This window comes from Mesoplodon densirostris, chromosome 7 (assembly GCF_025265405.1).
Source record: "Mesoplodon densirostris isolate mMesDen1 chromosome 7, mMesDen1 primary haplotype, whole genome shotgun sequence".
NCBI classification, from domain to species: Eukaryota; Metazoa; Chordata; class Mammalia; order Artiodactyla; family Ziphiidae; genus Mesoplodon; species Mesoplodon densirostris.
In genome coordinates, this window is record NC_082667.1 from 75,353,642 (window position 1) to 75,366,680 (window position 13,039).

The 13,039-nt window shown below is 36.1% G+C and overlaps 1 protein-coding gene across 1 annotated transcript in view; it reads left to right on the forward strand.

Annotated features, from left to right (window-relative positions):
* Nucleotides 1-13,039, forward strand: part of PRMT3 (protein arginine methyltransferase 3) — a 153,123-nt gene that overhangs the window by 26,584 nt on the left and 113,500 nt on the right. Inside the window, exon 9 of the mRNA XM_060105019.1 lies at nt 2,132-2,253. Coding sequence (XP_059961002.1) covers nt 2,132-2,253 — 122 coding nt within the window. The remainder of the gene's footprint in view (nt 1-2,131; nt 2,254-13,039) is intronic.

The window sequence follows — 13,039 nt, forward strand, 5'->3', positions numbered from 1 at the left end:
TATTGTTAAGGAAAAAAGCAGTGTGTAGCACAGTGGGTATAATATGCTTCCATTTGTGTAAAGGAGGGAAGGAAATACATATATAGCATTGTATATGCATAAAAATTCTTTTGAAGGATAAATAAGAAATACACTTTTTGATGTTTAAACTGTATGAATGTTTTACCTAGTGAAAAAGTAATTGTTGAAAAATATAGTAGATTCTTAATTCTAGTTCTGTTTTTCTTACAGTAGCTTCCCATTACTCAGAATAAAATCCCAGGGCTTTATGTGATCTGACCCCTGCTTAACCCTGATCTCACCGCCAGGGAAACTTTCTCCCCCAGCTCAGCCGCAGTGGCCTTCTTGCTTTGCCTGGAATCTTGTGCTTTGCATTTAATATCTTCTATGGCTAGAAGGCACTTCCTCCAGATCTTTGCCTGGCACACTCCTTTACTTCATTTCCTTCTCCGCTCACATGTATCAGAGAAGTATTCGCAGACCTATCTAAAATTCTAAAAGAGTGTGTCCCCCCGCCCCTTGCTCTAACCTCTACTCTGTGCTTGAGTTTTCTTTATAACACTACTATTCTCTGTTAACATTCTCTCTTCTTTATTCTCTATTCTTTGTCTGTTCATTGTTTCCCCCACAAGATTGTAAGCTCTATTAGGACAGGGACTTGGTCTTGTTTGTTGGCTGTACCCCATCACCATGATCAAAGCCTGCACTTAGTAATGCTCAGTGAATACTTACAGTAGAAGACTACTGAAATAATTTCGTATTTTGAGACAAGTATATAGGGTTTCAGGTCATTGGTAATGAAAGATTTAAGGCACTACAGTTTTCAGTAATTTCCAGTGTACCTCTGAGTATTTTGCTGAATGTTTCCTTGGTAATTAGTTTTTGTTTTTTACTGTGAACCAAGCAGGTTTCACTATACTGTTCTGGGAAGAAGAGTATGAAATTCTTGATTAGAAATAATTGCTCCCTGCCTATCCCCAATAACATCTTAAATTTGGTTCTTCTTATTTCTTTCACCAGTGATAATGAATATCATTTAAAAAAATTAAACTCTCAAGTTACTGAATTCTAGAAGCCAGTTTGTTTTTATTGTACCTGTATTATTAAAATGAGTTGAACATTTAATTTTGGAAGTGGAGGGGTTATGGCAATATTCTATATCCATGATTCCTTTATTTTTTTTTTACATCTTTATTGGAGTATAATTGCTTTACAATGTTGTGTTAGTTTCTGCTGTATAACAAAGTGAATCAGCTATACATATACATATATCCCCATATCCCCTCCCTCTTGTGCCTCCCTCCCACCCTCCCTATCCCACCCCTCTAGGTGGTCACAAAGCACTGAGCTGATCTCCCTGTGCTATGTGGCTGCTTCCCACTAGCTAGCAGTTTTACATTTGGTAGTGTATATATGTCCATGCCACTCTCTCACTTTGTCCCAGCTTCCCCTTCTATCCCCCTGCCCTGTGTCCTCAAGTCCCTTCTCTACGTCTGCGTCTTTATTCCTGTCCCGCCCTTGGGTTCATCAGAACCAATTTTTTTTTAGATTCTGTATATATGTGTTAGCATATAGTATTTGTTTTTTTCTTTTTGACTGACTTCACTCTATGACAGACTGTAGGTCCATCCACCACACTACAAATAACTCAATTTCGTTTCTTTTTATGGCTGAGTAATATTCCATTCATGTTTCCTTTATAACCATTTTTAAATTGTACCTGGATCAGGCTATCTTGCTTAAGTTAATTCCTGCTACTCAAACTTGAGAAAGTTTACTTCTGTTAAAATTTAGAATTACTAAGCCTAAATTAGAGCATACATACAATAAGGAAATAAAAAAGAGACTAATTCCCTCTTAATAAGTCTGTGGGAATTGCTTATTTCATATAAAACATTTCTTAAATTTACATTGTTGCATCTGATTGCAGCAGACTGTGGCCAAAACACTGTTACGAATTTAAAACAACTTAATGTAATTATATTTTCAATTTCCCCAAAGAGAAAATATTACCATATTTGATCAGTAAAGTTTTAATTTTTGTTATCTATTCCTAGCCAGAAACATCATATATGAATAGGATTTAAAGTATTAGACCTTCTTGATAACATCTGTTTTTTTATTACACCAGGTAGTTTTGGATGTTGGTTGTGGAACTGGAATTCTCTCTATGTTTGCTGCTAAAGCTGGGGCAAAGAAGGTTCTTGGAGTTGATCAGTCTGAAATACTTTACCAGGCAATGCATATCATAAGGTAGATGCATTTTATGGCTTGATTTAAGATTATTTTTAAATTTAAGGATTAATATCAATTGATTTTCTTGTCTTTAATAGCTATCCAATGCAGACTCAAGACACTTGTCTTTTAGTAAAAATTCATTCCAGAATAAGATTTTAAGTTGGATTGACCTAGACATGTTTGAGCTATGAATAATCTTTTCATTGTTCTTCTCATTGATGAGAATTATTTTTATATAGTTTTCTGTCCTTCCAATTATGGCTATAGATATGCTAATTACAATAATATGAAATTAGAAATCATGGACATATAGGGCAGTGTTAGAAGACTTGCTACAAAACTCAGTATATCAGTAGTATTTCCTTTAGCAAATAGCAGTTCAACTAAAAAGACTAAGGATTATCTTTTTCTTTTTGACAACACTAGCCCTTGTGCCTCCTCAAATTAAAATAAGTAAATTCCAGAATGGCTACAAACTTAATTATGTTCTCTAAAAATATCTCCTCTCTTTGAGGAATTAAGTTAGTTAGGTTAATTGATCCGTGATTGATTTTACAGTTGGCTTATATCCTAGTAGGAAGACCTTCATTTGAACTACAGCTTTTAGAACTAGATTTTGTTAGCTGTGTACTTAACCAAAGCATGTTACATTTGGAACTTTGGAATAATTTCCGGAATAATTTTAATAGCAGGCTTCTTAGTGATTCTTTTTCCCCCCAGCTTTATTGAGATATAATTGACACATAGTATTGTGTGAGTTTTAATAGCAGGCTTCTTAGTGATTCTTTTTCCCCCCAGCTTTATTGAGATATAATTGACACATAGTATTGTGAGTTTAAGGTATAAAATGTATTGCTTTGATACATTAATATATTACAGAATGATTACCACCATCGCATTAGCTAACACCTCCATTGTGTCACATGAAATAATTACCATTTCTTTTTTGTGTTGGCAACATTTAAGGTCTATTCTTTTAACAGCTTTTGCCATGCTTACGTTAGATTCTCGGCAATGATTCTTAAATGGTCCTCCCACTGATACCTATGTTTTGTTCTTAAAATTGGTTAATATCATTTCTGATTCGTATAAAATTTAATTATGTAAAATGTTTACATTTTTAGATGTGATTGCATTGAAGTCTGATGTTGGGGTTAAGAGTGCGAAGTTGAGTCAGACGGGTTTGAGTCCTTGCTCTGTCCCTTCCCTGTTGTTTGAACTTCAGTTAAATTGTATCTAACCTCTTTGAAACCTCACTTGTTTTACTGTCAAAATGAAAATAATGATGACTACCTCATACGGTTATGAGTAAGGTAAATAAGTTACAAGTAAGATATGCACCTCAGTCTCTTTGGCATATTGCCTGCCCTGGCATGTAGTAGGTATGCAGAAGTTAGCAACTGTTATTACTAGCAAGTACCAAATTAATGTTAATGAAAAAATGACATTGCTCTTGCTTAGATTTTTTCATAGATAGAGGTTTGTGGTTATTATTCTCATATTAGAGAATATGCATCTGTGTTGCATATGCATATGCAATCCATAATCTAGTAAAGTTTTTTTTATTTATGTTGCCATTAACTACAACATCATCATTTTGGGGGTTCTGTAAAGAGCACCCTCTCTTGCTTGTGCATTACCATCCAAACAGATGTGAGAACCACTGTCCCAAAGAAGAGATTGTTTTGGATGAATCATCAAAATTTTATTGTTGTGATAGTGAGATTACAGTAAGATATTTCTATTAGAAATTCTCATCTTATGAAAGACCATGTTCATTTATGTATTCATTTGTCATTTTTGATATCTGTAAGGTGAGACTAGATGTGCTCTCATTTTAATTCCCTTATAGAAGAAAAAGATAGTGATAGCACTCATTTTGTTTTGTTTTATTTTTATTTCACAGAAGCCCTGATTCCTAGTGACTTTTTAGAAATATGTTTGTACAATGATTATAATCAAATTCATTGTGTATGAAATTTAGTGCTGGAGTGTATGGAAATTTTGCATGAGAGCATTTATTGAAAATGAGTTAGCATTCAATTCTAGGTACTTAAATTTAACAATAAAAGTTGCTAACATTAACTTAGTACTTTCTATTTAATTTCTTTTGAGGTAGGTACAAAAACAGTACATATATATATGTTTGTTTTTATAGAGATTAGGAAATTGAGACACAGACACTACGTAACTCTCCTTATTTGTAGTGCGGCCAGGATTAGATCCCAGGCAGCCTGACTCCATGGTCCATACTCAAAGCTAATTTACTATGCTGTCTCTCCATTTCACTACTCACAGTGCATGTATTGGTTGCATTCAGTAGTTTGCTTTACTTAGAACCTATAGAATTTGAAAATCAGACCTTTTTGTTTTGGATGAGCCAACATTGTACTTTTCTTCAAAGATGTTCTCCTTTGCCTTTTTTTTTTTCCACATCTTTATTGGAGTATAAATGTTTTACAATGTTGTGTTAGTTTCTGCTATACAAAATGAACCAGCTATATGTATACATATATCCCCACATACCCTCCCTCTTGAGCCTCCCTCCCACCCTCCCTGTCCCACCTCTCTAGGTGGTCACAAAGCACCGAGCTGATCTCCCTATGCTATGCAGCAGCTTCCCACTAGCCATCCATTTTACATTGGTAGTGTGTACACGTCACTGCTACTCTCTCACTTCATCCCAGCTTCCCCTTCCCCCCATGCCCTCAAGTCTGTTCTCTGCATCTGCGTCTTTATTCCTGCCCTGCCACTAGATTCATCAGTACTGCTTTTTAAAATTCCACATATATGTGTTAGCATATGGTACTTTTCTCTTTCTGACTTACTTCACTCTGTAGGACAGACTGTAGGTCCATCCACCTCACTACAAATAACTCAATTTTGTTCCTTTTTATGGATGAGTAATATTCCCTTGTATATATGTGCCACATCTTCTTTATCCAGTAATCTGTTGATGGAAACTTAGGTTGCTTCGATGTCCTGGCTATTGTAAATAGTGCTGCAGTGAACATTGTGGTACATGACTCTTCTTGAATTATGGTTTTCTCAGGGTATATGCCCCGTAGTGGGATTGCTGGGTCATATGGTAGTTCTATTTTTAGTTTTTTAAGGAACCTCCATACTGTTCTCCATAGTGGCTGTATCAATTTACATTCCCACCAACAGTGCAAGAGGGTTCCCTTTTCTCCACACCCTCTCCAGCATTTACTGTTTCTAGATTTTTTGATGATGGCCATTCTGACCAGTGTGCGGTGATACCTCATTGTAGTTTTGATTTGCATTTCTCTAATGATTAGTGATGTTGAACATCTTTTCATGCATTTGTTGGCCATCTGTATGTCTTCTTTGGAGAAATGTCTGTTTAGGTCTTCTGCCCATTTTTGGATTAGGTGGCTTGTTTTTTTGATACTGAGCTTCATGAGCTGCTTGTATATTTTGGAGATTACTCCTTTGTCAGTTGCTTCATTTGCAGATATTTTCTCTCCATTCTGAGAAATAGAAATTCTGTCTTTTCATCTTGTTATGGTTTCCTTTGCTGTGCAAAAGCTTTTAAGTTTCATTAGGTCCCATTTGTTTATTTTTGTTTTTATTTCCATTTTTCTAAGAGGTGAGTCAAAAAGGATCTTGCTGTGATTTATGTCATCTAGTGTTCTGCCTATGTTTTCCTCTCAGAGTTTTATAGTGTCTGTCCCTACATTTAGGTCATTAATCCATTTGGAGTTTATTTTTGTGTATGGTTTTTAGGGAGTGTTCTAATTTCATTCTTTTACATGTAGCTGTCTATTTTTCCCAGCACCATTTATTGAAGAGGCTGTTTTTTCTCCATTGTATATTCTTACCTCCTTTATCAAAGGTAAGGTGACCATATGTGCATGGGTTTATCTCTGGGCTTTCTATCCTGTTCCTTTGATCTATATTTCTGTTTTTGTGGCAGTACCATACTGTCTTGATTACTGTAGCTTTGTAGTATAGTCTGAAGTCGGGGAGCCTGATTCCTCCAGCTCCGTTTTTCTTTCTCAAGATTGCTTTGGCTATTCAGGGTCTTTTGTGTTTCCATACAGATTGTAAAATTTCTTGTTCTAGTTCTGTGAAAAATGCCATTGGTAATTTGATAGGGATTGCATTGAACCTGTAGATTGCTTTGGGTAGTATAGTCATTTTCACAGTATTGATTCTTCCAATCCAGGAGCATGGTATATCTCTCCATCTGTTTATATTATCTTTGATTTCTTTCATCAGTGTTTTAAAGTTTTCTGAGTACAGGTCTTCTGCCTACTTAGGTAAGTTTATTCCTAGGTATTTTATTCTCTTTGTTGAGATGGTAAATGGGATTGTTTCATTAATTTCTCTTTCTGACCTTTTGTTAGTGTATAGGAATGCAAGAGATTTCTATGCATTAATTTTGTATCTTGCAACCCTACCAAATTCATTGATTAGTTCTAGTAGTTTTCTAGTGGCATCTTTAGGATTTTCTATGTATAGTATCATGTCATCTGCAAACAGTGACAGTTTTACTTCTTTTCCAATTTGTATTCCTTTTGTTTCTTTTTCTTCTCTGATTGCTGTGGCTAAAACTTCCAAAACTATGTTGAATAATAGTGGTGAGAGTGGACATCCTTGTCTTGTTCCTAATCTTATAGGAAATGCTTTCAGTTTTTCACCATTGAGAATGATGTTTGCTGTGGGTTTGTCGTATATGGCTTTTATTATGTTGAGGTAGGTTCCTTCTATGCCCACTTTCTGGAGTGCTTTTATCATAAATGGGTGTTGAATTTTTTCAAAAGCTTTTTCTGCATCTACTGAGATGATCATATGGTTTTTATTCTTTAATTAGTTAATATGATGTTCACACTATTTTGTGTATATTGAAGAATCCTTGCATCCCTGGGATAAACCCCACTTGATCATGGTGTATGATCCTTTTAATGTGTTGTTGGATTCTGTTTGGTAGTATTTTGTTGAGGATATTTGTGTCTGTGTTCATCAGTAATATTGGCCTATAATTTTTCTGTGTGACATCTTTGTCTGGTTTTGCTATCAGGGTAATGGTAGCCTCGTAGAACGAGCTTGGGAGTGTTCCTCCCTCCACAATTTTTTGGAAGAGTTTGAGAAGGATAGGTGTTAACTCTTTTCGAAATGTTTGATAGAATTTGCCTGTGAAGCCATCTGGTCCTGGACTTTTGTTTGTTGGAAGATTTTTAATTATGGTTTCAATTTCATTACCTGTGATTTGTCTTTTTATATTTTCTAATTCTTCCTGGTTCAGTCTTGGAAGGTTGTACTTTTCTAGGAATTTGTCCATTTCTTTCAGGTTGTCCATTTTATTGGCATATAGTTGCGTGTAGTAGTCTCTTAACGGTCTTTTGTATTTCTGCGGTGTCAGTTGTAATCTCTCCTTCTTCATTTCTAATTTTATTGATTTGCATCCTCTCCCCTTTTTTCTTGTTGAGTCTGGCTAAAGGTTTATCAATTTTGTATATCTTCGCAAAGAAGCAGCATTTAGTTTTTTTGATCTATGCTATTGTTTTCTTTGTTTCTATTTCATTTATTTCTGCTCTGATCTTTATGATTTCTTTCCTTCTATAATTTTGAGTTTTCCTTGTTCTTCTTTTTCTAGTTACTTTAGGTATAAGGTTAGATTGTTTATTTGAGATTTTTCTTGTTTCTTGAGGTGAGCCTGAATTGCTATGCACTTCCCTCTTAGAACTGCTTTTGCTGTGTCCCATAGGTTTTGGATCGTGGTGTTTTCGTTGTCATTTGTTTCTAGGTATTTTTTGATTTCCTCTTTGATTTCTTCAGTAATCTCTTGGTTATTTAGCAGCACACTGTTTAGCTTCCATGTATTTGTGTTTGTTACTGTTATTTCCTTTAATTGATTTCTAATCTCATAACATTGTGGTTGGAAAAGATGCTTGATATGATTTCAGTTTTGTTAAATTTTCCAAAGTTTGATTTGTGACCCAAAATGTGATCTGTTCTGGAGAACGTTCCATGTGCCCTTGAGAAGAAAGTCTATTCTTCTGCTTTTGGGTGGAATGTCCTGAAGATACCAATGAAGTCTATCTGGTCTGTTGTGTCATTTAAAGCTTGTGTTTCCTTATTTATTTTCTGTCTGGATGATCTGTCTGTTGGTGTAAGTGGGGTGTTAAAGTCCCCTACTATGATTGTGTTTCTGTTGATTTCTCCTTTTACGGCTGTTAACATTTGCTTTATGTATTGAGGTGCTCCCATGTTGGGTGCATAAATATTTATAATTGTTATGTTTTCTTCTTGGATTGATCCCTTTATCATTATGTAGTGTCCTTCTTTGTCTCTTCTAATAGTCTTTATTTTATTTTTATTTTTATTTTTTTTGCGGTACGCGGGCCTCTCACTGCTGTGGCCTCTCCCATTGCGGAGCACAGGCTCTGGACGCGCAGGCTCAGGGGCCATGGCTCACGGGCCTAGCCGCTCCGCGGCATGTGGGATCTTCCTGGACTGGGGCACGAACCCGTGTCCCCTGCATTGGCAGGCGGACTCAACCACTGCGCCACCAGGGAAGCCCTAGTCTTTATTTTAAAGTCTGTTTTGTCTGATATGAGAATTGCTACTCCAGCTTTCTTTTGGTTTCCATTTGCATGGAATATCTTTTTCCATCCCCTCACTCTCAGTCATATGTGTCTCTAGGTCTGAACTGGGTCTCTTGTAGACAGCATATAGATGGGTCTTGTTTTTGTATCCATTCAGCCAGTCTGTGTCTTTTGGTGGGAGCATTTAATCCATTTACATTCAAGGTGTTTATCGATATGTATGTTCCTATTACCATTTTCTTAATTGATTTAGGTTTGTTTTTTTGGGTCTTTTTTTATCTCTTGTGTTTCCTGCCTTGAGAAGTTCCTTTAGCACTTGTTGTAAAGCTGGTTTGGTGGTGCTGAATTCTCTTAGCTTTTGCTTATCTGTAAAGCTTTTGATTTCTCCATCAAATCTGAATGAGATCCTTGCTGGGTAAAGTAATCTTCATTTTAGGTTTTTCCCTTTCATCACTTTAAATATGTGCTGCGACTCCCTTCTGGCTTGCAGAGTTTCTGCTGAAAGATCAGCTGGTAACCTTATGGGGATTACCTTGTATGTTATTTGTTGCTTTTCCCTTGTTGCTTTTAATATTTTTTCTTTGTATTTAGTTTTTGATAGTTTGATTAATATGTGTCTTGGCATGTTTCTCTTTGGGTTTATCCTGTATGGGGCTCTCTGTGCTTCCTGGACTTAATTGACTATTTCCTTTCCCATGTTAGGGAAGTTTTCAACTATAATCTCCTCAAATATTTTCTCAGACCCTTTCTTTTTCTCTTCTTCTTCTGGGACCCCTATAATTCGAATGTTGGTGCATTTAATGTTGTCCCTGAGGTCTCTGACACTGTCCTCAATTCTTTTCATTCTTTTTTCTTTATTGTGCTCTGCGGTAGTTATTTCCACCATTTTATCTTCCAGCTTACTTATCTGTTCTTCTGCCTCAGTTATTCTGCCAGAGTATTTTTTATTTCAGTTATTGTGTTCATCACTGTTTGCTCTTTAATTCTTCTACATCCTGTTGAATGTTTCTTGTATTTTCTCCATTCTGTTTCTGAGATTTTGGATCATCTTTTTTTTTTTTTTTTTTTTTACTATTTTCTACTCTTATAATCTATCTAACTGTTCATATTTTAGAAATGGTATAAGGTAAATGGGAAAAGTTATCTTTCCATTTATTATAGTTTTTTTTTTATTTTTTGCTTTATAACAAATTTAATCCGTTATACATATACATATGTTCCCATATCCCCTCCCTTTTGCGTCTCCCTCCCACCCTCCCTATTCCACCCCTCCAGGCGGTCACAAAGCACCGAGCTGATCTCCCTGTGCTATGCGGCTGCTTCCCACTAGCTATCTACCTTACGTTTGGTAGTGTATTTATGTCCATGCCGCTCTTTCACTTTGTCACAGCTTACCCTTCCCCTCCCCATATCCTCAAGTCCATTCTCTAGTAGGTCTGTGTCTTTATTCCTGTCTTACCCCTATGTTCTTCATGACATTTTTTTTCTTAAATTCCATATATATGTGTCAGCATACAGTATTTGTCTTTCTCTTTCTGACTTACTTCACTCTGTATGACAGACTCTAGGTCCATCCACCTCATTACAAATAGCTCAATTTCGTTTCTTTTTATGGCTGAGTAATATTCCATTGTATATATGTGCCACATCTTCTTTACCCATTCATCCGATGATGGACACTTAGGTTGTTTCCATCTCCGGGCTATTGTAAATAGGGCTGCTATGAACATTTTGGTACATGTCTCTTTTTGAATTATGGTTTTCTCAGGGTATATGCCCAGTAGTGGGATTGCTGGGTCATATGGTAGCTCTATTTGTAGTTTCTTAAGAAACCTCCATACCGTTCTCCATAGTGGCTGTACCAATTCACATTCCCACCAGCAGTGCAAGAGTGTTCCTTTTTTTCCACACCACTTCCAGCATTTATTGTTTCTAGATTTTTTGATGATGGCCATTCTGACTGCTGTGAGATGATATCTCATTGTAGTTTTGATTTGCATTTCTCTAATGAGCAAAGATGTTGAGCATCCTTTCATGTGTTTGTTGGCAGTCTGTATATCTTCTGTGGAGAAATGTCTATTTAGGTCTTCTGCCCATTTTTGGATTGGGTTGTTTGTTTTTTTTTGTTATTGAGCTGCATGAGCTGCTTATAAATTTTGGAGATTAATCCTTTGTCCGTTGCTTCATTTACAAATATTTTCTCCCATTCTGAGGGTTGTCTTTTGGTCTTGTTTATGGTTTCCTTTGCTGTGCAAAAGCTTTTAAGTTTCATTAGGTCCCATGTGTTTATTTTTGTCTTTATTTCCATTTCTCTAGGAGGTGGGTCAAAAAGGATCTTGCTGTGATTTATGTCATAGAGTGTTCTGCCTATTTTTTCCTCTAAGAGTTTGATACTGTCTGGCCTTACATTTAGGTCTTTAATCCATTTTGAGCTTATTTTTGTGTATGGTGTTAGGGAGTAATCTAATCTCATACTTTTACATGTCCCTATCCAGTTTTCCCAGCACCACTTATTGAAGAGACTGTCCTTTCTCCACTATACATTCCTGCCTCCTTTATCAAGGATAAGGTGACCATATGTGCATGTGTTTATCTCTGGGCTTTCTATCCTGTTCCATTGATCTATCTTTCTGTTTTTGTGCCAGTACCATACTGTCTTGATTACTGTAGCTTTGTAGTATAGTCTGAAGTCAGGGAGCCTGATTCCTCCAGCTCCATTTTTCGTTCTCAAGATTGCTTTGGCTATTCGGGCTCTTTTGTGTTTCCATACAAATTGTGAAATTTTTTGCTCTAGTTCTGTGAAAAATGCCAGTGGTAGTTTGATAGGGATTGCATTGAATCTGTAGACTGCTTTGGGTAGTAGAGTCATTTTCACAATGTTGATTCTTCCAATCCAAGAACATGGTACATCTCTCCGTCTATTTGTATCATCTTTAATTTCTTTCATCAGTGTCTTATAATTTTCTGCATACAGGTCTTTTGTCTCCTTAGGTAGGTTTATTCCTAGATATTTTATTCTTTTTGTTGCAGTGGTAAATGTGAGTGTTTTCTTGATTTCACTTTCAGATTTTTCATCATTAGTATATAGGAATGCCAGAGATTTCTGTGCATTAATTTTGTATCCTGCAACTTTACCAAATTCATTGATTAGCTCTATTAATTTTCTGGTAGCATCTTTAGGATTCTCTACGTATAGTATCATGTCATCTGCAAACAGTGACAGCTTTACTTCTTCTTTTCCAATTTGGATTCCTTTTATTTCCTTTTCTTCTCTGATTGCTGTGGCTAAAACTTCCAAAACGATGTTGAATAAGAGTGGTGAGAGTGGGCAACCTTGTCTTGTTCCTGATCTTAGTGGAAATGGTTTCAGTTTTTCACCATTGAGGACGATGCTGGCTGTGGGTTTGTCATATATGGCCTTTATTATGCTGATGAAAGTTCCCTCTATGCCTACTTTCTGCAGGGTTTTTATCATAAATGGGTGTTGAATTTTGTCAAAAGCTTTCTCTGCATCTATTGAGATGATCATATGGTTTTTCTCCTTCAATTTGTTAATATGGTGTATCACGTTGATTGATTTGCGTATATTGAAGAATCCTTGCATTCCTGGAATAAACCCCACTTGATTATGGTGTAAGATCCTTTTAATGTGCTGTTGGATTCTGTTTGCTAGTATTTTGTTGAGGATTTTTGCATCTATGTTCATCAGTGATATTGGCCTGTAGTTTTCTTTCTTTGTGACATCCTTGTCTGGTTTTGGTATCAAGGTGATGGTGGCCTCGTAGAATGAGTTTGGGAGTGTTCCTCCCTCTGCTATATTTTGCAAGAGTTTGAGAAGGATAGGTGTTAGCTCTTCTCTAAATGCTTGATAGAATTCACCTGTGAAGCCATCTGGTCCTGGGCTTTTGTTTGTTGGAAGATTTTTTATCACAGTTTCAATTTCAGTGCTTGTGATTGGTCTGTTCATATTTTCTATTTCTTCCTGATTCAGTCTTGGCAGGTTGTGCCTTTCTAAGAATTTGTCCATTTCTTCCAGGTTGTCCATTTTATTGGCAGAGTTGCTTGTAGTAATCTCTCATGATCTCTTGTATTTCTGCAGTGTCAGTTGTTACTTCTCCTTTTTCATTTCTAATTCTATTGATTTGAGTCTTCTCCCTTTTTTTCTTGATGAGTCTGGCTAATGGTTTATCAATTTTGTTTATCTTCTCAAAGAACCAGCTTTTAGTTTT